Source organism: Eupeodes corollae, chromosome 1 (genome assembly GCF_945859685.1).
Source record: "Eupeodes corollae chromosome 1, idEupCoro1.1, whole genome shotgun sequence".
In the NCBI taxonomy this organism is placed as follows: Eukaryota; Metazoa; Arthropoda; class Insecta; order Diptera; family Syrphidae; genus Eupeodes; species Eupeodes corollae.
Window position 1 is genome coordinate 297,957,698 of NC_079147.1, and position 26,809 is coordinate 297,984,506.

A 26,809-nucleotide genomic window follows, 5' to 3' on the forward strand; every position below is an offset into this window, starting at 1 on the left:
AACCACATTTGCGTGCACACCGGTGTATTGACACCCGGTTTTGTATTCCACACACCAAATCGTTCACACAGTAGTTGTAAAAAAGATCTCAAGGAGAAAACATCAGAATGACTAACGTTGAAGCTTAAATCTCTTATTGAAACAACTTGCAACGCACTGCACTTAATAAACATGCAACTGGATAGTAAATGCGTGCGCGTTTCCCCACACACATCAAAACGATCGAGACACCGACACAGTAACATCAACAACTTTTAATTTTACTCTCTTCGTGTCTGCTACCGAAAATCGGTGCTCCAAAAAACACATTTCTGTACACTGACACAAGTGTGGTGTCTATGGGCCGCTTTATATGTTATGGCGGTATTGTGTCACGGTATGGAGCTCTGCTCTTCACCTATATCGGCTAGTATAGCCCCCTTCGCTCTCTTTTTAAACCCAATCACTTTTTATTTAACGATCCCTTTTGAGATGACAAAGAAGTTAAAATAATGGACGTATTCAGCGCAACTCCTTCAAAAAATAGTTAGTTTGTTATCCCCTGCCGATCTGTACAGATTTAAATAGATAAAAATAATTTAAGGACGCACTTTGGCAAGGAAAAATGCAATCCCATGCTTTAAAGGTTAAGAAGAAACTTTAACCGTCCACCTTTGAGCAGATTTAGGAACCACCTAACACGCTTTATAAGTTGGGCTATCGGAAGTTCTTTTAAATATGTAATAAAGTTAAAATAAAAGACCTCACCAAATATTCAAATGAGTTATATTCTGTAATATTTATATTTCTTGACATTATTTTATATCAATATTATTTATAATTAGGTTAACAATCAACATTAGTCCACTGACAGTTTGAACTGGACCGACTAAAATACAACCCTTCGGGGCATGGCATTTCTACTGGCCTGCCGTTATCGCATAAGAAATGCTTTTGACAATCTGTGGGATGTGGTAAAAATCTAACACCTGGAGTGCACATTGTTGGTCCTAAAGCGGTTTGTGGGCGTGGAACAAGTAAAGAGGAAGAAGAGGAAGCCGATATGCTGCTAGGTGCCCCTAGTGTTGTGAGAGTAGTAATTGGCGCACTGAATAAGCCTGTGCATTTAGCGATACTAGAATCTACGCACCCGTTAGCCTTTTCACTCCATTGACGCCCCGCACGGCAAGTCGTGACGTACAGCTTACCCTGACTGCAAGAGAAGTATTTATCACACTGACCGGGTATGCCAAAGTTTTTGACTCCATTCGTGGGACATATTGGAATGTTTGCGTTGGGTTTTGCGTTAGAACTGGGCTGAGAAGTTGATGGTTTAATGGTTGAGACTGATGGTGTTGTTGGGGGCACAATCGTGTCTATTGTCTCTCCACATTGAGCAACAAAAGGACTATCACAACGGTTAGCTTCAAGATTCCAATGTAATCCATACGGACAAGATACAATAAAGCTTCTTCCAAACGAACATTTTAAGAATTTAGTACAATCTCCAGGATGAGGAAGATGAATAGGATGGTATGAGTCATCGTTAAGTGGACATGCTGGATTCAATTGTCCATTACTAATAGTTTCGGACAAGCTCTTACAATTTGCCACAGATGGATCCACACATCTACGATGTTCCACACTCCAATGATATTGCTCAGGACATTTCATATGAGATGCAAGACCACCATGACATTCGAAAAACTTACCACAATCATGATTGTCTGGTAAATATGTTGGATTCGCACCAATTGGACAAAGTGGATTGTATGTTGGTGGTTTGTTAATTTGTTTATTTGCACAACTTGATAGTGCCGAACATTTGCCTAAGGAAGGAACCCAATTTAGTCCAAATGAACATGAGAGCAGATAGGCGATTCCTTGAACACAAACATAATATTTCCTACAGTCGACGGGATGTGGAATAAAGCTCAAAGTACTTCCAGAAGATTTAGAACAAGTTGGTGTCAAAGCTGTTTCCTCAGCAGCAAGTCCTGCGGATACGCTCGTGAAGATCGTTAAAATTATCCAAAAACATTCTGTAATATGAAAGTTTTGATTCAAATGTTTTTTAGTTAAAAAAATAACTATTAAAAATACTGAAACCCGAACCTCTCTTTTCTAAACGCAGCATAATGTATTTTCTTAAATAAGACTCATTTAATCGAGGCTTTGTAACTGATATTTATAGGAAACTATTACTTCTCTAAAAGTAGGTACTTGAGTTTTAATGTGCAATTTGGGTCAAGACTGTGAAAAGTAAATAATTACATTTTAATAGAAAAACATCAGATTGTACACAAGGTAATTGTGTTGTGGTGTTTGAAAATAAGTCCACTTAACAAACTTTTTGTTTAGCCGCATTCAATAACTTAAAGTAATTGATTTTATATCTTGTAGAGGTTAGAACGCGATTGCTACCTGTTTCATATGATTCAATGATACTTGTTTCGTGTGAATCATCAAGATAATAATTTTATTTTCCAGGCAAGTAAAATTCACAAATTTTGATAAGTTCCAAGAAAGTATTATTCATATCCAATTGGAAGTTATTGTATTCGGTGAGAGTTTTCAAATTAAACATTTTTATATTTCAAAGTCTTCCAACATACATACCCTAGGTAATAATGACGGTATCAACTTCAATTTAATTAATATTATTCACAAAGTTGACTTTTAAATCGGTTTGAGCTAGAAGCAGAGCACTGAGCAGAATCAGAGCAGTGGTTGAGCAAAGCTTTAGGAGGGCCTGCGCAAAGCCTAAGCAGAACGCGTCGAGTACGCTCTGTGTAGAGTTTCACCAAATTTATCCGATTTATTTATAAACACGCTGGAGAGCTGAACTGTCAAAAGTTTTTGAATTTCCCATTAGGCTCAATCAACTCTTTACTCCATTACCTCGGTCAATTTCTTCAGATCTCATACAGCGCACTCCGAGCTAGCATTTACTAAAAAAACACAACCCGAGCTCTGTGATACGCCCTGAGCTAAACAATAAAACAAACAGATCTTTTTTTGACAGCTCAGTTCACTGCTCTGAGCTTCAAAGGAAAAACGCCTGTTTTTGTATTTGCAGTTTAGATGAAATTATTTGACTTTTATATTTAAGCATGTGTACACAGAATTCAGTTCTGAGTTTTCAGCTGTTTGCTTTGGCATGAAGGTAAGCCAAGATTGCTACCTAGTATATATATCTAAATGTAGAGTGCTTTCGCTCAGATACCAGAGTAGATAAAAAATATGCAATATTCAATTTATGTTTAAGGTGCTTTTGTCACTTTACTTTACTTTATAAGGCTAATAATTTTTAGGAATAAGTCCTGCTTGTATCAACAGTCCCGAGCGGACCTGGGCTCTAGCTAGCTGTCTCCAGTTTCGTACGCCAAGTTGATTAAGGTCTTCTACCACCTGCGTGCTCCACCTGAATCGCGGTCTTCCTCTACTGCACCCGCAGAATTTTTCTTTTGAAGCATCCCAAGAAGCTTTATCTATCTTTTACAGGGTCTAAGCGTCAGCGCCATAAATAAGACCCGGGATGATTAGTGTTTTATAGATGGTGATTTTAGATGCTCGAGAGAGGACTTTACTACTCAATTGCCTTCTAAGTTCCAAGAAGTAGCAATTTTCAAGAGTTATTCTTCCTCTGATTTTAGTGCTGGTGTCGTTATCTGAGTTTATAGTGGTGCCTAGTTAGACAAAGTTATTGCTGTCCATAGTGACGTTTTGTCCAAGACGTCGTCGTTTAATGTCCATTTTTGATAACAGCATATACTTCATCTCGCCTTAATTGACCACTAAACCCATCTTCTCCGCTTCTGTCGCAGTAATCAAAAACGCTTAACTGACATCTAGCTTTGACCCTTGGAAGATTGTGCCTCTAGTGTTGACGGTTGATTTTTACACAAATCTTTTCAGAAAGATGTTGAAAAAGTCGCATGACAGTCTAAAACCTTTTTTGACATGAAATGCATCGGTGAGATCTTTTTCGACCTTCATAGAAAGCAGCTAGCGTTCTCCATTGTCATTCTGCATAAACGGATTAGTTTGACAGGGATGTCAAAACTAGACATTTCTCTGAAGTCCTTCCCCATAGATTCTATCATAAGCGGCTTGACGTAATGTGAATATTTGATCAATGTTGGACTTTCCTGGTCTCAAGCCACACTGATTAGGACCTACCTAATGTTTTTTTTTTAATGCAAATCAAACTTCACTTCCCCGCTACCTACTAAGCGGATGAGTGCATATCTTAGCAAAGAGCAGGTAATCTTACGTTAAGTGGAATAATATTTGGCCTTAATTCTCTTTGAAATTCTTCTTTTAATCAGATTTCTGTTTTCTTTATTGGTATTCGGCTTTATTTTACTTTAACAAAATGCATTCAGGCCCAATTATACTTAGGCTATGTATACACTGTTGGAAGATATTTCAATATCAAGAAATTTTTCGCGAATAGTTTTAACCAATATTCTATCAACTTTGTAAACATCCATTTTTGTCTGTCAAAAGTGACAGAAATCTGTCCAATTTTCTATCAAAACTTGTTCGACTTCTTGCAATCATTTGAACTTGTCTAAACACACAATATTTGTATTTTCAAATAATTTGATGAATCTTCGATGTAGGGGTCATGATCCCCCCGGATTTTTTTTTATTTTCTTAAGAATTTATTAACTTCCCATAGGAAGTTATAGTAATGGGTCCGATTTGTCAAATTGAAAATTTTGACATTTCTCGACGTTTCAAGGTCCCTAGAGTCGAAATAAAAGATTTTTAGAAAGATGTGTACGTACGTTTGTACGTCCGTACGTCCTTACGTTTGCGACGTTTTTTCGTCGCCCATAGCTCAAGAACCAGAAGAGATATCGACTTCAAATAAATTTTGTTATACAGATAATAAGGCAGAAAGATGCGGAAAGGGCTCTCAACAAAATTGCGTGGGTGGTTTTTTTACCATAGCAGTTTGAAAAAAGGTAAAAAATTTTGGTTAACCCTAAATATCTTACGAACCAAAAACGCTAGAGACTTGAATTAAATTTTATATAATATATTGTAACGTGATACCAAACAGGTATATTTTTTGAAAAAAATCAATATAACGGTTTTTTTTTAAATCAATAAAACTGAAAAAAAAATTTGTCACCTCCAAAATTTTACGACTGAAATATGATTTCATCTCTAAAACAATTTTGTGCAACGAAGAATAATGTTTTTGACATCTGATAAAATTTTGAGAAAAATCTAATTTACATTTTTTTTTTAGAAAAAATAAAAATCTAAAAAAAAAAACATTACTCAAAGTTCGTAAAAATTGAATATCGATTCAAATATCTTTTCAAAAACTTGAAATTAAGGCTTCAAGCTTATTTTATCTTATAAGAAATATTGTTTTCATCATTTTGAAAAATGTTGAGAAAAATCGAATGGACAATTTTTTTACAAAAAATAAAAACCTAAAAAAAAAATGTATAAAAGTTGGTAAAAATTGATTTTCGACTCAAATATCTTTTGAAAACTTTGAGATAATAGCTTCTAATTAATTTTTGCTTATAAGAAATATTGTTTTAAACATTAGGACAAATTTTGAGAAATATCGAATTTACAGTTTTTTTACAAAAAATAAAAACATTAAAAAAAAATGTATAAAAGTTGGTAAAAATTGATTTTCGACACAAATATTTTTCCAAAAATTGTAGATATTGGCTTTGAACAACTTTTATCTTTCAACAAATATTGTTGTCAACATTTAATAAAATTTTGAAAAAAATCGAATTGACAGTTTTTGTGCAAAAAATTAAAAACCTAATAAAAATTTACCAAAAGTTGGTGAAAATTGATTTTTGACTCAAATATCTTTTCAAAAACTTGAAATATTTTCTTTAAACTAATTTTATCTTATAAGAAATATTGTTTTCAATATTCGATTAAATTTTGAAAAAAAATCGAATTGACAGTTTTTTTTACAAAAAATAAAACTCTAAAAAAAACAATTCACTTGGTAAAAATTTACTTTCAATTTAAATAGCTTTTCAAAAATTAAAAATATTGGCTTCAAACTTATTTTATTTCACAGAAAATATTGTTTTCGATATTCAGTAATTTGTATATAAAAATCCAACAGTCCGTTTTTTCATTAAAAAAAATCTACAAAAAATAGTACGCAAATTTGGTAAAAATTGGTACGAGTACATATAGACAAACTTAGAAGCAAGACAAATCGACAGACGGAATGGGAAGTTATCAGTGTGGGTCGCATCCCAGCCTCTTTTTGTATTTGTAGTAAGATGAATTTGAATTTAAGCATATGTACACAAAATTCAGTCCTGAGTTTTTCAGTAAAACTTCACGCACACATTCCAAAATCAGCTGTTTGCTTTGGCTTGAAGGTAAACCTAAACCTTATACCAGAGTAGATTTAAAAGGAGCTAAAAGCTATCAGTAGGCTAATTATGTGCCCCAAACTCAAAAATATGCGATATTTAATTGATGTTTAAGGTGCTTTTGTTACTTCACTTTAACACAAATAAAATAAGGCCAAATAATTTTGAGAAATAAGAGACTTTTCATAACTTTATGTTAAAATCAAATCTAATTTGTACTTACTTACTTAAGGTGGCACTACAGTCCAGGCCGACCTGTGCCTCAACCAACACAGGTCTCCAGGCAGCTCGGTCTCTAGCTAGCTGTCTTCAGTTTCACACGCCAAATTGGTAGAGGTCTTCACCCAACAGCGTGTTCCACCTGAGTGGATTCGAAGACCTTCCGGGCTGGAGCGTTGATGTCCATTCGTTCTACTTGACCTTATAAGCCGTTGGACTTTAATTCTGCTAACACTAGGTCAGTGTCGCTGTACAACCCATACAGTTCGTCGTTATATCTTCTCCTCCTTTCTCAACCTATGCCTACGGGACCAAAAATCACCCGAAGAATTTTTTCTTCTTCTTTTTTAAGACGCTCTCATCTTTCTTTGACAGGGTCCAGGCCTCACTCCTCAGCGTTATAAATGAGAACCGGGATGATGAGTGTCTTATAGATGGTGATTTTAGATGCTCGAGAGGGGACTTTATTTCTCAATTGCCTTCTAAGTCAAAAGAAGCAGCGATTTGCAAGAGTTATTCTTCATTTTATTTCAGCGCTGTTGTCGTTGTCTGTGTTATTAGCGGTGCCGTAGTGTGAAAATTTGATCGATAGTGTACTTTCTGGCCTGAAGCCACACTGATAAGGTTGTTAAACAAAGGCTTCAGACGTTCACATAATACGGTAGGGAGGATCTTACATGCAATGTTAAGGGGACTGCTACCTCTGTAGTTGGCGCAATTAAGAGGGTCTCTATTTTTATGTTCCGGGCAAACTATGCTGAGATTCCACTCATCGGGCATGCTTTCTTCCGACCATATTTTGTAGTTGGTGCATGCTATCTACCAAGTCATTGCCTGCTGCTGTTCGGCAACGATGCCGTCAACTCCAGAAGATTTGATTGACTTCAGTTTAGATATATGTAGCTATCTTCACATCGTCTAGGTCGTTTCGCCGAGGTTGAGTGGTTCTATCTCCTTCACAGCGGAATTCGGTTCGTCATCGCCGTTATATAATTTGGAGAACTGGTCTTTTCATATTCTCAACATAGACTGTAGTTCTACTACGATGTTCCCCTGATCGTCTTTACAGGCTTCGGTTCGTGGCTTGTACCCTTGGGAGGTTTTTTTTATCTTTTGGTTAAATTTACGAACCTCATTCCTGTTGTGATATCCCTCTATCTCCTCAATCGCGCGCTTCTCGTGCTTTCTTTTTTCCATCTAAGAAGCCGGTGTTCTTCTCTCTTCTTCTGCTCATAGAGCTCGCGAGCAGCTCTGCTCCTTTTTTGCAGCGTCGTTTTTTATGCCTCTTGTTTCTTGCCGGCATTCGTCGTCAAACCAGGGGTTTCGCTGCTGTGGCCATGTGAAACCTAGCACTTCAGAGGCGGCATATCTAATGGCTGCAAGACTATAATGCCACTGGGTTTCAATGCTCAATGCAGTGCAGGCAGCATCGGACTCTTTAAGAGGTTATTAGATTATTAGAGTTTCGATCGGAAAAGATTATGATTGTGATTGTAGCCGCCTAACGTCGAAACTTCACACAGTACTTTTTTATTTTGGCTTGGACCGTTATATCCGAAACCGTACCTTGGCTACAACAAGGTAGTGGTCCGGGTCAATGTTGGCCCCTCGGAATGTTCGGACATCCTGTATACTAGAGAAGTGTCGTGTGTCGATCGCAAAGTGGTCAATCTGGTTGACTGTTGATTGATCAGGAAATGTTCGTATCCCCTTGTAGACGTAAGACATGTGAACTGCGTACTAGCTACCAGAACGTCTCGCAACCCAGCGAAATAGATCAGTCTGAATCCGTTGTCGGAGGTGGTGTCGTGCAGGCTGTATCTCCTGATTGTGCCACCAAAAATATCTTCTCTTCCTAGCTTGGCGTTAAAATCTATAATAAGACAATTTTAATGTCATAGCTAGGGCACAGCTCATTTGTCTTCCCCAAGAGCTCGAAAAATAATTCATTGGTGTCTTCATCTTTCTCCTCTGTTGGGGCATGCGACGTTGCTATAGCAGTGTCAGGAAAGCATATTAACACCTTAAAAGAACTCTTACAAAATGCCTTAGACAGACTAAAATTTTGGGCTGATCGGTGCGGACTGGGTGTTAACCCACACGCAACCGATTTAGTCTTAGTTTTGAGGAGATTTAAAATTTCATTTGTCAACCCTCCCTCTAGGAATCGAATTAAAATTCTCAGACGAGGCTATATACTTGGGTCTTGTTTTAGATAAAAAACTAAATTGGAAACTCAACGTACAGGAAAGAGTCGAAAAAGCTAGTGTTGTTCTCTTTTCTTGCAAAAAAGCTATTGATTATAAATGGGGCTTACAACCCACAATCACGCATTGGCTATACACATCGGTAATCCGTCCGATTTCAATGTACGGTGTACCAGTATGGTGGACTGCTTTAGAGAAAGCTATAAACCGCGGTAAATTAAATTAAGTCGATGTCTATGTATAAGCGGATATTTTCGCACGACCCCATCTGCGGCACTGGACATCTTACTCTACCTAACACCTCTTGGTCTTGACACTTTAGAAAACAAATAACTGCAAGCTCTGCTATTCCCCTCAAAGCTTCGTCGCAGTTAACTAAGAGCAACATCGGCCACTACGTAATTCTAAGGTACTTAGAATCAATTTCAAAACACACAGACTACACTATCCCCCAACAGCAGTTGGACAGAAATTTCAAGATTTCTATGCCTGCCAGATCTTTCTGGGAGGATAGGACATTCCTGGAAGATGGGTCAATTCATTTTGATACAGATGGTTGAAAAACTAAAGAATGGGTTGGTTGAGGTGTGTACTCTGAACGGCTGAAATTAAGTCTTTCATTCCGCCTTCCCAATCATTATAGCTTGTTCCAGGCGGATATTTTGGCGATGAAGGATGTCTTGTCCTAGCTTAAAGAAAACGTGATATCAACATCTGATATTCGTATTTTCTCAGATAGTCAGGCTTCTATGAAATCACTGGACTCTGTCTCTACAATCTCTATAACAGTCCATAACTTTCGATTATCGCTAATGGAGATGGCGCAACAGTTTAATATTCACCTTTGCTGGGTGCCGGGCCATAGAGACATTCCAGGTAACTATAAGGCAGATGAACTCGCCAGGAACGGTTCAGTACAGCCCATCCTACCACGTTTGGCAAGTACTGGCATACCAATCGCTACTTGTAAACTGTTGTTAATGCAAGACGCTGCGAGGAGGGCAGGCACCAGGTGGGACAACATCACCACGTGTCAGGTCACAAAAAACATTTGGCCAAAACTGGATTTAAAACGTTCAAGGTGCTTGCTATCTCTAAGCAGATCGCATATATTCTCGATAATAAGTGTCATAACCGTGCACTGTCTAATATGACAGCACGCCGCGAGACTAGGCGTATTCTCAAATGACTTTTGCAGAAGCTGTATGGACGAGGAAGAGGAGGAAACAGTTTTTCATCTTCTCTGTACATGCCCGAAAACGCATGAATTACGTAGGAGAATTCTTCTTTAACGATCTAAACGATGTAAATCGTATCAGCATAATCAGCCTCTCATGTTTCGTAAGGGACTTAAACTGATTCCATTGAGCTTAGGAGGAAACCTCAAGATGCATTTGGTATTACAATGGGCCATTAAACTTGCTTAAGTGTGCTCAATTCCATCATGGACAGCCGCTTCAACCTAACCTTACCTGGGGTATGCGAGTATATTAGGCTTATGATGGCGAATTTAACCTTGATACGGATTGTAGTGATGTGCTTGGTCAAACTGTTGAAAATCAAGACTTTTTGCCTGAGTCTAGTTCGAACAACAAATCCACACACAAATAGACGCTGCGTTTGTTATCGGTTGCATCGCGGTCTTTTAGTTTGCCCAGTCCATCCCATCGCACTTCTTGGATGGCGGTAATATCTGCCTTGCAGCCGTTAAGAGCTTCCGCTAATTGTTCGGCTGCCCATGGTCTGTTAAGGGAGCTAACATTCCACGTACACATCCGAAGTTCGTTGTCCTTATTCCGTTGGCTTGTCAACAGTGAATCCGTCCGTATCCGAGACTTGTTGGTGCTTCGCAAATAAGGTATTTTTTACGTGATCAGGAAGTCACCCCGACGGCACAACCACCAACCTGGAGGGACAGATCTCTAGTATAACTCCACGGACGGGGAGCCGTGTAAACCGCTCCTTGTAGGTCTGTGCTCCGAATATGTCGTAGAAGCCCTATAAGGTGATCAGACTTTAGCCCTACAAATATGTATTGTAAGGTTGAGATTAACATTATGTCATTTTAACTTTGTCACACTTATATTTAATGGCACCTTATCTTAGAGCATTGTAGTAAACATATCGTAAATATTCTTATTAGGAAAGAATTCGTTTGTAGACTCTTTTAAGGGATTCGAAAAATGTTTATTCTTGAGATATACCTAGCCAACGAAACAAGATATCCGGAGCGGAACAAATAGGACTGATTAAAATAACTTCCAATTTAAAGTAAATAAAATGTATATTTTATAAGAATAAACAAACAGAAAGTCCAAGTGAGAAGTCATCACAATGGGGCGGGTGCCGGCGGCGCCGGCAGGCGGCGGGAGCGGAGCCCCGGAAGTGAAAACTTATTGCTTTCTAAATAGGATTAAAGTTATTTCCATTATTTTGAAAAAGTGATAGGGAAGGAGAGTGTTCTTTGAAATTGAGAAAGTTGATTCATTCTTTTTCTTTTTGGATATGAAAAACATTACATGGCCGCCATTTATATCTGACGTTTACATTCAGTGAATACTTAAAGTAGTATTCACATGAGCGCAACCAACGAACGACGAATGAATTACAAAATGTGAGTTTATATACATTTGAAGACATATTTCCACACAAATTCTTAACAAAACGATAGCAATATAGTTTCTATTTGATTTATGATACATACTTTTACTTTTCAATATAATATATTAATAAATTTAAGAAAACAAATTTATTCGTCGCGAAAAAAATTATAGTTGATACGAACTGTCAAACTTTCTTCGCGTTCCACATTATCCACACTTGCAAGAATAAAATAATCGCACGTACGTAACCTAAATAGTCATTCTTGTTCTGTTTTCGGTAGTGAATGGTTTTCGGATGTGGCTCCTTGAAAAAATTTTCGAGACGAATTAAAAACTCTCGTGTGAAAGACATGTCAAAATCGACGAATATTTGTTCAATCGTTGGCCGTGTTCATGTGAATAATGCTTAAAATTATACTTAAGCTAAGCAATACACGTTGTAAACAATAAGTGTGTTCATTAATGGAAAAAGAGCCGAACGACGATTGTATTTTTGCAGAATTTCAACGTTTTCAAAAACACTCATAGCCTTATTTTAAAATTGTATTTTAGTTCTTTAAAAGAGAAGAAACATTAGAGTTTTACTGGTTTTATTATAAAACTGCAAAATCACATAAAGCACACTTTTTCTTTCAAATTATACAAAAAAAAATTAGCAAACATAGTCTGTAAATGAACATTTTGATGTACGTTTATCCCAAAATGAACCTTGAGGGCAGGTTAATTCGTATTCAATTCCATTAACACACTGAATCAGCTTGTTACAGTCAGTTGGATGAGGTTTATATTGAAAAGTGCAGCCTCCTCCACCTATAACCGGAGGGGTTGTTACTGCATTGGAATTGCAGCAGGCAACGCCTGGTGCTTCACATCGTGACAATGGTTTTGACCAGTGCAAACCGGCGGGGCATGAAAGAGTGTATCCCAAGCCATAAGAGCACTTAATGAATTTTGTACAATCTCCTGGGTATGGAAGACATGTTGGATTAAATGGATCATCGTCCAATGGACAATCCAAATTGGCAACACCAGCACTTTTGACCCATTTTTCTAATCCACAAGTGAAATTTATCAAAAGTAACACCACCAAAATGATGTTTGATTTATTTTCTGTGAAAAAAAAACAAATCAATTAAAAAACAAACAAATTATAAGAAAAAACAAAACATTTATATTTACCTAATTTACTAAACATTCTTTGGCAATTTCTCAAACTGCCCTGATGCAATCCACTATGATCCACATTAATTTATATGCCATGGACGCGATATTTTTCAAGTTTATTTTTATCGTAAACATAGATGTAAATATTGACTTTTGATACTGATCTGATTGACATTGGAAAAATTAATAATTTTAGAGTGCCCAACACTCAACTTGGAACATGATTAATGGCGGAATCGAATTGAAAAAAGAGTCAATACTTTGTATTGGTCATTTTGAATGACTCGTTTAGTCTTACAATGATCACCATGTGGTAGAGAAGTCCAAATATTTATACAATATTATGAAATTTCAGATACCTAGAAGATTGGATCATACATATAAGTGATTAAGAAAATTAACGTAAAAGTGTAGTGTCATGTTGTTTTCTTCCGTGATTGTCACCGGAAATGAATGGGTGTTGATATTTTATGTAACGATATTTATAAGCCATGTTAGAGATGAGTTGTGTATTCCTTGACAAATATAAATTAATAATAATATGGTGGAAGTGGAGCATAAAATTATGTGGATCATAGTGGAATGCATGTTGACAGTTAGAGAAAGAGGTCAAGGAAATAATATGTTCAGTAACTTTTACATTTTCTTAACTTTATTGTGTTTAAAATTTCTTGTTCTTAGGTATGGCAACCATAGTTTAGGCTGAATAATTGCCAAATTAAGAAAATTTGAAGGATGATTTCGATCTTACAAGGAGATTTTGCGAAATTAATTAAGTGATCTTACAACTTGGTATTAATCCTGGGTTAATTGTGACAAAATTTATCAGTGCTATTTCAATGCAGTTAATTTGGATGCAGCGAAATATTTTCAAGATTCTCTTTACAATTTATAAAACGTTTCCGTTAAAATTACAAAAAGAAATAAACGGTGATTTTTTAAGAGCTTGAGAACTTGAAAAAACGCATAAAATTTGCAAAATCTCATCGATTCTTTATTTGAAACGTTAGATTGACATTTACTTTTTGAAGATAATTTCATTTAAATGTTGACCGCGGCTGCGTCTTAGTTGATCCATTCAGAAAGTCCAATTTTGGGTAACTTTTTCGAGCATTTCGGCCGGAATAGCCCGAATTTCTTCGAAAATGTTGTCTTCCAAAGCTGGAATAGTTGCTGGCTTATTTGTGTAGACTTTAGACTTGACGTAGCCCCACAAAAAATAGTCTAAAGGCGTCAAATCACATGATCTTGGTGGCCAACTTACCGGTCCATTCCTTGAGATGAATTGTTCTCCGAAGTTTTCCCTCAAAATGGCCATAGAATCGAGAGCTGTGTGGCATGTAGCGCCATCTTGTTGAAACCACATGTCAACGAAGTTCAGTTCTTCCATTTTTGGCAACAAAAAGTTTGTTAGCATTGAACGATAGCGATCGCCATTCACCGTAACGTTGCGTCCAACAGCATCTTTGAAAAAATACGGTCCAATGATTCCACCAGCGTACAAACCACACCAAACAGTGCATTTTTCGGGATGCATGCGCAGTTCTTGAACGGCTTCTGGTTGCTCTTCACTCCAAATGCGGCAATTTTGCTTATCGATAAAAAAGCGGATTTTCTGCCAACTTTTCTAGGGCCCATTCACTGAAAATTTGACGTTGTGGCAGATCGTTCGGCTTCAGTTCTTGCACGAGCTGTATTTTATACGGTTTTACACCAAGATCTTTGCGTAAAATCTTCCATGTGGTCGAATAACACAAACCCAATTGCTGCGAACGGCGACGAATCGACATTTCACCGTCTTCAGCAACACTCTCAGAAACAGACGCAATATTCTCTTCTGTACGCACTGTACGCATTCGTGTGGTTGGTTTAATGTCCAATAAAGTAAACTGAGTGCGAAACTTGGTCACAATCGCATTAATTGTTTGCTCACTTGGTCGATTATGTAGACCATAAATCGGACGTAAAGCGCGAAACACATTTCGAACCGAACACTGATTTTGGTAATAAAATTCAATGATTTGCAAGCGTTGCTCGTTAGTAAGTCTATTCATGATGAAATGTCAAAGCATACTGAGCATCTTTCTCTCTGAAACCATGTCTGAAATCCCACGTGATCTGTCAAATGCATGAAAATCCTAACCTCAAAAAAATCACCCTTTATATTATTAAAAACGTACATGACCCTCTTTAAAATATACTTAAAATAAAAAAGGCTTTGGCAAATCTACATACATAAATAAACTTTAAATTAATTTAGTTTTACAGCTAATATTAATATAACGATATCCAAAGAGAATTTTCACATAAGAATAACTTAACGAAAAGTAACGTTTTTGACATCTAATGTAATGGTTAGAAAAATCAAATCAGAAATACCGTACTGAATTGTTCCCGAATATAATATGTACAAACAAGTAGCAACAACTTTAGTCTGTCATGCGAGAGATCTTGGGTTCGATCCTTGCCTGTGCCACCTAAAGTTTTATTAACGGGTACTGCCTCTTGTGAGGAATTGACAAATTTTACAAGAGTAATTCTTGTCATGAAAAAGTGCTTTCTCAAATTAACGTTTCGGATTTGGCATGAAAACTGTAGGCCCCTCCATTCCTGCAATTACTCGCACACAGAAATGGTTGAGAGTTGTCAGTAGGCCCTGGTTCTCTGCGGACTGTTAAGCCACCTAATTATTTATTTTTTATAGCTACAGGTTAGGTTAGGTTAAAATGGCTGCGAATTCATAATCCACACACTTAGGCCAAAAGAAATGCCCATTGTGATACCACATGAATCTAGAGAATTACTTCCCACTAGTAGAACCATTTTGAGCTTTTTATAAAGCGAAGGAGATATTTGATATCTTTTTTAGCTAGTAGTGGGATTATCAAAAGAGTAGTCTCCCGGATGAAGTTTGCATTTTAGTGAAAGAACAGGTCAAGTGCAGAGAAGGTCAGAGATTGTTTCCTCTTCTTTTTCGTCCATACCGCTCCTGCAGAAGTCATTTGCGGCTACACCAAGTCGTATTGCATGTCTGCCTATAAAACAGTGTCCCGTAAGGACATCTATTAGGGAGCAAATATGAAGTCGGCTTTGAGATAACAAGTCTTTAGAGCGCTTTAGGTCCAGTGAAGGCAATATGAGGTTTGGTGCTGCGCATGTTGGTAAATTGTGCCACCTAGAGTTAGCTATCGCAAAAGCTATTTCTTTTAGCATAAGTTTACATGCATCTATCGGTATACCTATCTCCTCCATTTCAGGTGAAATAGGCATGACGGTTCCATTTTTAGCGAGTTCATCGGCTCTAAAATTTCCCGTGATGTCTCTGTGGCCCGGCACCCAACATAGGTGAATGTTAAATTGCTGCGCCATGTCCATAAGAAACGATCGACAATCGAGGGCCGTTTGAGATTTGGTTGAGACACCGTCAAGAGATTTAATAGCAGCCTGACTGTCAGAGAAGATGCGGATATTAGAAGTTGATATCATGTTTCCTCTAAGCTAAGAGAGAACATCTATGATCGCTAAAATTTCGGCTTTGGAAGACGCTACAATGATTAGGGAGGCGGAATGAGATGCTTAGATTAGCTTTTCTGAGTACACATCTGTATAAAAATGAATGCTTTTGTCATCCAGGAGTTTTTTCCCTTCCCATTCATCTCTGGATGGAATGGATACCTGGAAATTGGGGTTTTGGAATAGTGTAGTCTATGTACTTTGGTATAGAACTAAAGAGGTTCAAAACGATGGAGCGCCCCACATTCTTGTTGGTCCATTAAGATGATGCGTTGAGTCTTATAGCTGTACTCGCTGCCACTTGTTTGCAGAAGATGTCGAGGGGTGTCATATGGAGGAGAGTGTCTAACGCTGCTGAGGGTGTAGTTCTTAATGCCCCGCTTATGCAGAGACATGCAGTGGGTTGGGCTCTGCTGAGTTTGTCGTAGTATGTGACTTTCTCCAGTGCAGTCCACCATACTGCAACCCCGTACATAAGTATTGGTCTGTTACTACTACAGTAGCTTCTTTAACCCTTTCCTGCATATTAGGTTTCCAACTTATTTTTTTGTCCAATATCAGACCAAGATATTTGGCTTCATTGGTTTAAATTAGTGGTTTACCATGTATTGAAGGAGGTACAATTACTGGGATCTTGTATTTCCGAGTAAAAAGGACGAAGTCTGTTTTTTGAGGATTAATACTAAGCCCGTAGTGATCAGCTTATCTAGTGAGCATAATGAGTGCATTTTGCAGGAAGTCTCTCAGTGTATTAGGATGTTCTCCTGTGACAGCGGCGATAGCAACATCATCGGCATACGCAACCACTCTGTAGCCTTCCCTCTCAAGGGATATTAGTAGTTCGTTAACGAATATTATCCACAGGAGAGGGGACAGAACACCACCTTGTGATGTGCCTCTACAGACAGACCTTTTCGAACAAAAATCCCCCATATTAGAGTTGATGATCGTGGTTTTTAGCATTAGTAAGTTGTAGCTCAGCTGGTTCGATTTGATCTGGACCTGGAGATTTATAAAGTTCGAAACTATTCAGAGCCCATGTCAATTTTTTTGTTTGTAACAAGACTTTGAGGAACAGTTAAGTAATACACGACCCAGGACGGTTTGTTGTATTAACGGATTTGGAGCTATCTGGGAAGTGGGTGTCTAGTAGCAGGTTTAGCGTTTCTTCGCAAGAGTTAGTTCATGTATCATCCGAGTTCTTAAGACAACTAGGCATGGTTGAATTTGTCGAGAGATTCTTCCTTATCCTTGATGCCTCTGAGGATTCTTCTATTGAGCTACAGAAGGATCTCCATGACGATCTTTTGGCTATTCGCAGTTTTTGTTTATACTTTTTGAGAGATCCCTTATAGGAGTGCCAGTCTTGGCGATATCGAGTCTTTTTTGCACGATTAAAAAGCCTTCTATTTCAGCAGCCCACCAATATAGAGGGGCAGGCATTTATGAAGTTAGTGGCAATGTAGTAAAGTCATTCTGATTGGCTAAAAGCAACTTAAAAATGAGTTAAAAAATTGCCCTTGTGCACAGTGTCAAAATTTTAGCTACAAGCTTAATGGACACAAAATGTTCAAAAGGGAATTAATCGTTCATTTTTAACATTCACAATGGGTGCATTCATATAGCTAGTAGCTACGGTGTCAAAATTCAACTAGCTTTGTAAATAAAACGTTACATTACAAAGAATGTCAATTCAGAACTGTCATATTAATGACATATGAAAATATATGTATATCAAATAAGAAACATTTGGGTTTAAGAACTTTTAAATAGTTTTTTTTTTAATTCAATAAAACCAAATACAAGTTATAAAATGACTGATTTATATTTGTATTTAATTACCGAAAGATTAATTCCATTGTGAATTCTTGTGTCCTTAAGCCTAGTACATACTTGTGAACCATCTCGTGAACCCATACAAATTTCAGTTTTTGGTTCACCCGTGAACTTGCTCGTGAAGCTGAGTGGAGAACAAAGTGGAGAGTTTTCGTTCACGGGCAATTCACGTGCAAAATGTACGGGAACTGTTGGTGAAGCTTTGACATTTGGTTTCCGCATGTTCACAACGTGTACTCACAAGTGTGTACCAGTGAGCAATGTCAAAAGTTCACTTTCTCCACTGGCGAACGTTCACTTCACGAGGAAGTATGTACTAGGCTTTATCGAGCAGCTGATTGTGAAACGTCAAAACCAGTGTGTACTAACTTTGTAGCCGAAATTTGTACGCACGTAGTAGGGAAATTTAAACAATTTTTGTAGTTTCATTAAGCCCATCAGAATCCCTTGGCTACGTAGCCAGTAGCTTACTGAATACCCCCAACATATTTTGCATTCACAAAGCTTGATCAATTTTGACTACGTAATCACTAGATTAATGAATGAACGCATTCATTTATTTGCTGGCCATTTTGCCATCTGTCAAGTGATCTGTTTTTAATTTGAATTGACATTTCAAGAATTGAAGGGTTGATAATAATCCTCAAGTGTATATTGAGGCACCATTACATCCACAAAAATTGACTATTTAGTGTGCTTTGTGTGTTGGTAATACTACTGTTTAATTGATAAATTGAACAGCCATGATGTGCAGTAGGTGTTCTTTTTTCAACAAGACTGTGCAACAAGATGTGAAGTTTCTATTCTACATCGAATTGCCCGAAACGATTGACAACTTGAAGCTCAACATTCACCGCGTTGTTGATGATATGGCCACAAATGTTGAAAAAAGGTCATCGAAAATTGGATATCCAAAACTAATTTATGTCAATTCAAAAATTAACAATTTTGAAACAAGTCATTCTTAAAAGTGTTTGAAAATAAAATTTAAAAAAACAATTGCAATTAATTTTATATATTTATGTATATTTTTAAGTATAATAGTTGCAGAATCATGTTAGGCACTTTTTTTCCAAAGATATATTGTAGTAGAAAACTTTTAACAAACAACGTTACCAAAAGAACATTTGGAATTAGATTTATCCCACTTTGAACCTGCAGGACAATCTAATTCTATTTCAACTCCATTTACGCATTGAATAGCCTTTGAACAGTCAGTAGGATGAGATTTATACATGAAGGTGCATGTTCCACCGCCAACTTGTGGATTAGAAGGAGTTCCATTTGAATTGCACTTGGCAATTGTTGGTGCTTCACATCGTAGCAAAGCAGTTGAAAAGTGTAAACCTCTAGGACATGATAGAGTGTATCCCAATCCGTAAGAACACTTAATGAATTTTGAACAATCTCCGGAGAATGCTAAAAGTGTAGGTTCATCTGGATTATCGTCCAATGGACAGTCCAAATTGGCAACACCGGCACTTTTGACCCATCGCTCTAATCCACAAGTGAAATTAATCAATAGTGCTACCAAAAGGATACTGCTAGTTATTCCTGAGTTGAAAAAAAGAAGCCAAAAACACAAAAGAACGATTAGTCAATTTTTTAAGTTTCAAAACAGAACTAAACGAAAAAATATAAAATCGAACTTACTGAACATAATTGTTTCTTTGGCAATTTCTTAAACCGTCCTGATGCAATCCACTAGGATCCACATTAATTTATATGCCATGGACGCGTTGTTTTTCAAGTTTATTTTTAGTTTTTGAACAGATGCAAATATTGGTTATAGATAACGGTTAAATTAATTTATTTTAAGTACCTACTTACAGCACTGGAAATGTTACGCGTCGTGATGCATAGTTGAATAATAATATAAATTCATCACAATGCTAACATTGACGATCTGGAGAGGCAATTCATTTATTAAAAGGAAATTACTATTATTAACAAACTGATGATGAATATTGTGTTTTTTTCAATGAACATTTTTTCATAAATATTTGTTTATTTGTTTCTTTTTTTTAAATAAAAATAATACAAGTTCAACATGGAGGAAGTTATTCAAGGTGTAACAACTACTTTATTTACGCATTCAAAATTGGCTTGACATTCAAAGAAACATGCCGATATGTGTAGTAAATTTTGTGCTCAAGTAGCTCAAACATTCAACTTGAGGCTGTAAATATTGTTTCGATATATTAAATAGAGAAACTGACTTATTTGAATTTTGTTTAGGTACTCAAACTTCGATTTTGAAAAAAATGCTTCCGCTTGATATCATTTAATTTCTAGGTATTTTAAAATGAATTATTTAAGATAGATATTAAAAAGAATCATCGACAAAACTTTGAGAGGAAAGGGCACACTTGCCAGAGACCTTCTCTCTTAATTTATGCTAAGGGTGTTTTTTTAGAGGTATAGAACTTGGAATGGGTTAGAAAAAAGATATTTTAATTTTATTTGACATAAAATGTACTTTATTTAAAAAACGCGGGAGATTTTGGTAGCCTTTAGCGGCTATTTTATTTTGATGACATCTGTCAAATATTTTGTTTATTAATCAGTCGTTTATGCCAAATCATCATGGCAAGTTACACGATTGAACACAACGTTCAAATGATAAAACTTTATAATCAAAATAAGTGTTCGTTAAATTGAACGTTGAACGCATTGCGCCCATTTTACGGTGGCCCTTTACAGACGACTCTTCAATTTTTGGTGGCCAAATTTGAGACGACTGGTTCAGTCAACAATCAGCCAACACCCGTACGTTCAAGGAACGCAAGGTCGGCTCGGAACATCGCCGCGGTCCGTGAAAGTGCAGAACCCGACGCACTCCATTCCTCGCCGTGCACAAGAACTCGGTCTTTCACAGGCTTCAACTTGTCGAATTTTGTGTCGAGACTTTGGCCTACTCCCGTACAAGATACAACTGACTCAAGAGCTTAAAGTTCATGACCATAGACAACGCCGTTTGTTACTGACTGGGCTTCGAAGTGTGTGGAAGAGTACCCCTATTTTGGCCGAAAAATTAATGGCTGTGTTAACAAGCAAAACTGCCGTACCTATGTATATGGGACGACACCAACCCACGCGAAGCTCACCAGGTGATAATGCATTCTTAAAAAGTTACCGTTTGGTGTGGATTTTGGGCTGGCGGCGTAACTGGTCCGTACTTTTTTAAAATCGACGTTATGGGTGAATCACAAACACGCTTCAGCTTTGGCTTCACCTGACGTTTACGAGTTCAGCTGTAGGAATTCAATGCATGCTATCACAATGAAGCTTCGACCTCACGTTTCGTTTGGCAATCGTAAGGAAAAGAACGTAATGTTACGTAATGTGACTCCAAACGGAAGCTCTAGTTCAATTATCTGAACATTTGCTTTGACTGACAGCTCAACAGTTGTAAACAATTGTCAACAAGTAAAATATTTGCTCTTTGGAGGGATGAAATAATAGAAATGTCATTCAAAGCATCCTTAAAGTAGGCCCACCGTAACGCAGACGAAACCGATTCTGAAGCGTGTTTGTGATTCAGCCATTAGTGCTGCGGTCAACGTCAACAGCGAGTGCAACTTTGATAACTAATATCTTATGGCCCAAATTTAACCATATGGACCTAGACGACATGTGGCTTGAGCAGGACGACCGGCTGTGCTACGTACTACAAAGAAGATTATATAATCTTCTGGAATTATAATTTCTGGAATATAACGTCTAACATCTGTAGGTCCAATAAAACTGTGTTATATCGCACGATTTTGGAGGCCAATTCGTAACTGTTACGTCAAACTTTGTGGTGTGCGTCCACAGCTTTTTCTCAAAAACCCACCTCTGTCTATCAGACGGCAGCAGAGGAATTCCTGAGATGGAATCAACGGTGGCGTCTAAAGTTCCAGGAAGGTTGAACTACTTAATGAACACCTCATAAGGCTTCTTCGACTTATTCAGAGCCCTGGCCTATAAGGAGCGGTTTTATCCGGCTTCCCATTCTTGGAGTTATACTAAGGATCTGGCTCTCTAGGTTGAGGGTTGTGCCGTCGGGGTGACTTCCTGACCACGTAAAAACATCAAGCCTGGGTTACGGACAGATTTGCTATACTTGGAGTTCTTCAGATCAATCTACCCTCAACCAGATTGACCATATTGCGATCGACGCCAGACACGCTTCCAGCATCAAGGATGTCCGACTTCGCCGAATCCTTTTGCGACCGAGTTACAAGTAGCCTCTCTCGAAGTTCTCTGCCGCCAACACAATGTATCGAAAACCAGTGGCAACATTGCCAAGATGCCGCCTCTGATGTGCTGGGTTTCAAACAGCCACCAACAAGGAACACCTGGTTTGACGAGGAATCTCGCAGGCAAATACAGCCAAACAACAGGCATGCAAAGCCACCGACTTTCCACAAGGAAAAAGAGAGGGCATGAGAAGCGTGCGGTCGAAGATTTTAAGAGGTTTAAAAGCAGGAATGAAGTTCGAAAGTTTAATGAACAGGTGAAAAGAAATTGAAAGGTACATAAACCCAGAACCGAAGGTTGCAAAGACGAAAGTGGAAACATCACAGTGGAACCGCAGTCAATGCTGAGGATATGGAAGGACCACTTCTGAAAACTTTATAATGGCGACGATGATCCATTCAACATAGACGACGAAAGCCAACAATCGGGTCCTCCCGACTTAGACGAAGTAAAGATTACCATATCTAAGCTGAAGTCTAATAAAGCCGCTAGAGTGGATGGCTTGAAGGCCGAGCTCTTTAAAGCAGCTTGAGATAAGTTGGTTAGGAGCATGCACAAACTTATCTGTAAGATATGTCAGTAGAAAGCATGCCCGATGAATGGAACCCCAGTGTTGTTTGCCCGGTCCTGAAAAAAGGAGAGCAATCAGTCTACTTAACATTGCCTATAAAATCTTCTCTGCCGTAATATTCGAACGTCTAAAAGGTATCGTCAACAACCTGATATGACCTTATCAGTGTGGTTTTAGACCAGGAAAGTCCACAGCCGTATGTTTTGGCATCCCTGCCAAACTCGTCCGTTTGTGCAGGATGACCATGAAGAATTCAGGCTGCTCCATTAAGGTTTAAAACAACTTAACAGAACCTTTCGAAGTCAAAAAAGGTTTTAGACAAGGTGATGGCTGTCATACGATTTTTTAACATCGCGCTTGAAAGAATAGTGCAGAGCTCAGACGTCAACACTAGGTACACTATCTTTCAAAAGTCAGTCCAATTACTAGCATATGCTGATGACATTGACATAATCGGGAGGACTCGGCGTGATGTCAGTGGGGCTTTTGTGAATATTGAGGCAGAGTTGGCAAAAACAAAAACAAAGTACATTCTATCGTTAAGAAAGGACAAACAACACCGACGTCTTGGTCAGAACGTCACCATCGACAGACTTAACTTTGAGGTAGTCAAGGACTTCGTCTACCTAGGCTCCGCTGTATACGCAGAAAACTACACCAGCGCTGAGATCAAAAGCAGAATAACTCTTGCTAACCGCTGTTTCTTTGGGCTAAGAAAGCAATTTAGTGGTAAAGTCCTCTCTTGAGGGACCAAAGTGTCGCTATATAAGACTCTTGTCATTCCCGTCCTGCTATACGGTGCAGAAGCATGAACTATGGCTAAAGCGGATGAAAGCATCTTGGGTCGGTTCGAGAGAAAAGTTCTTCGTCTGATCTGCGGTCCCGTATGCATCGAAGGGGAGTGGGAGGAGAAGATGCAACGCTGTACGGCTTTATAGCGAGAAGTAGACTTAGCCAGAAGTTTAAAAGCCCAACGATTAAAATGTCTGGGTCACGTAGAGCGCATGGATACCAATGCTCCGGCCCGGGAAGTCTTCGAATTCAAAACAGTTCAGTAGAGGATGATCGCGGATCAGGTGGCGCGAACAAGTGGAAAGTGACTGCACCCAACTTGGAGATTGGAGACTGGAGACATCTAGGTAAAGATCGAGCTAGATAGAGAATTTTGTTGGGTGAGGCCCTAGTTCACGCAGGACTATAGCGCCACCTTAATTAAGTAAGTAACGTGGAACTTTTTGGTTTCCTTAAGTAAATCAATTGTGCCAAGAACTGTTTGACATGTTGCGCCATTTTTTATAACCACAGTTCTTACAGCTCATGGTTGTTTAAATGGTCAATGAAAAAGTCCATCAACCCATAAGGCACACTAAAAAGTCAGTTTTTGTTCTTGAATATCAAACTAAAAATGAATAACTTGACAGCTGACAATATGACCACCAGATAAAATAGTGTTGCCAACTAAAACTATGTTTCTAAAAGAAACATCTATCTTATCATTTTTTTTTTTTAAACATCGTCTTCGATAAAATAGGGTGTAAGGTGTCAGTAACTTACAATATAATAGTTTTTTTGTCATAAACATAAAATTGTAGTTCTTTTTTAACTCTATGAGCTCAGAATGAAATAACAGAGTAGACCGAGGTGAATGCTGAACACAACCATTTGACAATTAAAATTACATTTTTTTCTTTGGATGAAAAATGTCAAGTAAATTGACAAATATCAAAAAGTGAAGTTTTCTGATGTGTTTCAAAAATAGTTCAAAGCGCTAAGAACACGGTTTGTTGAAGAGGATGTTCAGAGCATATGCTCGAAATTTGTTTAGAAATCTTTGTGAGCTAAAAACAAAAATGGCATCACATCTGCGTTTAATTGTAAAAAAAAAATCCAACTGGGTTAGAGATCTTGGTTTCCATCTGAGTTTATTTCAAAAACCTAAAAATTAGTTACATGGGAAAATGACGTTTTTTGTTCTAAATGGTAAAGTAGTGTGAACTGTAGTTGGAAGAAAAGAGGCAGAAAATGTTTGAAAAGGAAACAAAGATAACAACAAATTTTATAGTGTTTATGTTTCTAAAAATGCATGTTAGACTGGTTTCATAACACTTCCACGTTAATTTCCAGGGCAAACAAGCTTCGTTTTCAAATCTAACCCTCACAGATTTATCAACCTTAAAAACCAAGACCCAAATCTCTTGACCATGAGCAATTCAACTTCTATTTCCAACATTTGGTAGTGCACCTACTTTACAAGGTACTTCAAGTTTTGAGTTTCTACGTAGAATATTTATACAAACATAAGTACAAGTTTATATTGGTTCTACGATTATAAAAGAAATCGAAACCTCTTCACAGAAGCTATTTGATATTGAAAGGTTGTTGAATTATGAGTGGTAAGCTTTTAAATTTATACGCGCGTCTAGAATTGTTTTAACTTTTAACTACCTTACCTTTTTGAAATGTCATTTATTTTAACTTTGGCATTAAGTTGCTTGATATCGGTTCAGATAATTCAAGCTGTAAGTGTATATATTTCTTCCAGTTTTCGGAAATTTGAAATATAATTATTTTATATTTTTAGCTCGATCTACCAATTTTACATCCCGAGTGCAATGAATATGAGGATGCATCGCAACCAACTCAACTACCTTATCCGAATGATTGCACGAAATTTTACAAATGCTCTGGGGGATACGCTTTTACATTGAGTTGCCCACAAGGTCTTCATTGGAGCGTTAAATTTGATCGTTGTGAATTTCCTGCGGTAGCTGATTGTAAGGCGGGTAGTGGTGGTACTGACGTTTTACGAACGACGACGTTACCGACGCCAAGAACAACAGTATCGCCCGGAGGTGGTGGTAGAGACGATGATAAGGGAATCATTGTACTAAATTGTCCAAGCGGAGAGAATCCAGAAGACCCAACGCATCTGCCTTATCCAGGTGATTGTAGGAAATTTTTCAAGTGTGAAGTTGGAAAGGCACGTGCATTGAGTTGTCCGTACGGGTTGCATTGGAGTGTGGTTCTGAATCGTTGTGATTGGCCAGAAGTTGCAAAGTGCGTTAAAGGTGTTGCTACGATACCAAGCGGATATTCCGAATCAACACCATCACCAACACCAGCAACTACAACACCGCCAACTCCACCACGAACTTTAGCACCTACTGCAGCTCCGACAATAGCTCCAACTCCAGCTCCAACTTCAGCTCCTTCACCACCGACTCCATCTCCAACTCCAGGTGCAGTACCGACTCCAGCGCCGACTCCAGCTCCAACTCCACCACCAACTCCAGCATCAACCACTCCACGTCCAGCACCAACTCCTGCAATACACCTTTCAACCACAGAGGTTGATTCCTTGTGCAAAGATAAAGTATCAGCGTTTATTTCATATCCTGGAAACTGTGTGCGATATATTCGGTGTGTCAATGGCATGGGTACAATTTATTCTTGTCCCGGAAATCTATTTTTCAATTCAAAAAGGGGCGTTTGCACTCGTAAATGTGCTTGACCCAATTATGAATATCTAAAATATTTGTATAAATAAATTTAAATCCTTCTACATTTTAATAAATCAATATTTAAAATATTTTGTATCTTTTTAAAAAACATTTGATTTAATACAAAACTTTAAAAAAGGATCGGTTCAGTGAAATAGGAAAGTACGAATGCTCTTTGAGATCATATTATGTCAAAATGGCTGGCCTTAAAAACGTCAATTCGAAAACGTCAAATTAATCGTAAATTATTATAATTTTTTGACGCAATTGTTGAGCTGTTGGACAGCGATTAAGTTCAATAGAAAATCTATGTGACGTTTATGCATTTCTCGTTAGTTCTATAATGTTTGACATTTGACTTCGTCAAATTACGTTATCGAAAATAATGCGTTTCAATAAAAATCTACTTTGGGTTTTTGGAATTGCATTCTTGATGCAAATAAATGTTTTTGACAACATTTGGAATTTAATTTGATGCTTCAAAAAATCCTGATGTTGCCCAGCTTGTGAAATTCTGAAGTGCACAACACATCCAATGTGATAAGAGTCAAATGTCAATTTTGACGTTTCTACTGTAACAATATGATGA

The 26,809-nt window shown here is 37.7% G+C and overlaps 3 protein-coding genes across 3 annotated transcripts; 1 reads left to right on the forward strand and 2 right to left on the reverse strand.

Moving 5' to 3' along the window:
• Positions 1 to 748: 748 nt before the first annotated feature.
• LOC129951723 (uncharacterized) lies at positions 749 to 12,725 on the reverse strand. Its single transcript, XM_056064031.1, has 4 exons — positions 12,571 to 12,725; positions 12,053 to 12,501; positions 2,095 to 2,152; positions 749 to 2,021 (listed from the first exon to the last, which is right to left on the reverse strand). The coding sequence occupies exons 1-4, from the start codon at positions 12,584 to 12,586 to the stop codon at positions 826 to 828; spliced, it is 1,719 nt and encodes a 572-aa protein (XP_055920006.1). The 5' UTR covers positions 12,587 to 12,725; the 3' UTR covers positions 749 to 825.
• Positions 12,726 to 18,909: 6,184 nt separating this feature from the next.
• LOC129941233 (peritrophin-1-like) lies at positions 18,910 to 19,691 on the reverse strand. Its single transcript, XM_056049820.1, has 2 exons — positions 19,558 to 19,691; positions 18,910 to 19,458 (listed from the first exon to the last, which is right to left on the reverse strand). The coding sequence occupies exons 1-2, from the start codon at positions 19,562 to 19,564 to the stop codon at positions 19,004 to 19,006; spliced, it is 462 nt and encodes a 153-aa protein (XP_055905795.1). The 5' UTR covers positions 19,565 to 19,691; the 3' UTR covers positions 18,910 to 19,003.
• Positions 19,692 to 25,063: 5,372 nt separating this feature from the next.
• On the forward strand, positions 25,064 to 26,309 carry LOC129941223 (probable chitinase 10). The gene is made up of 2 exons (XM_056049809.1): positions 25,064 to 25,239; positions 25,302 to 26,309. Exons 1-2 carry the CDS (start codon positions 25,180 to 25,182, stop codon positions 26,229 to 26,231), a joined length of 990 nt encoding a protein of 329 aa, XP_055905784.1. The 5' UTR covers positions 25,064 to 25,179; the 3' UTR covers positions 26,232 to 26,309.
• Positions 26,310 to 26,809: the final 500 nt, after the last annotated feature.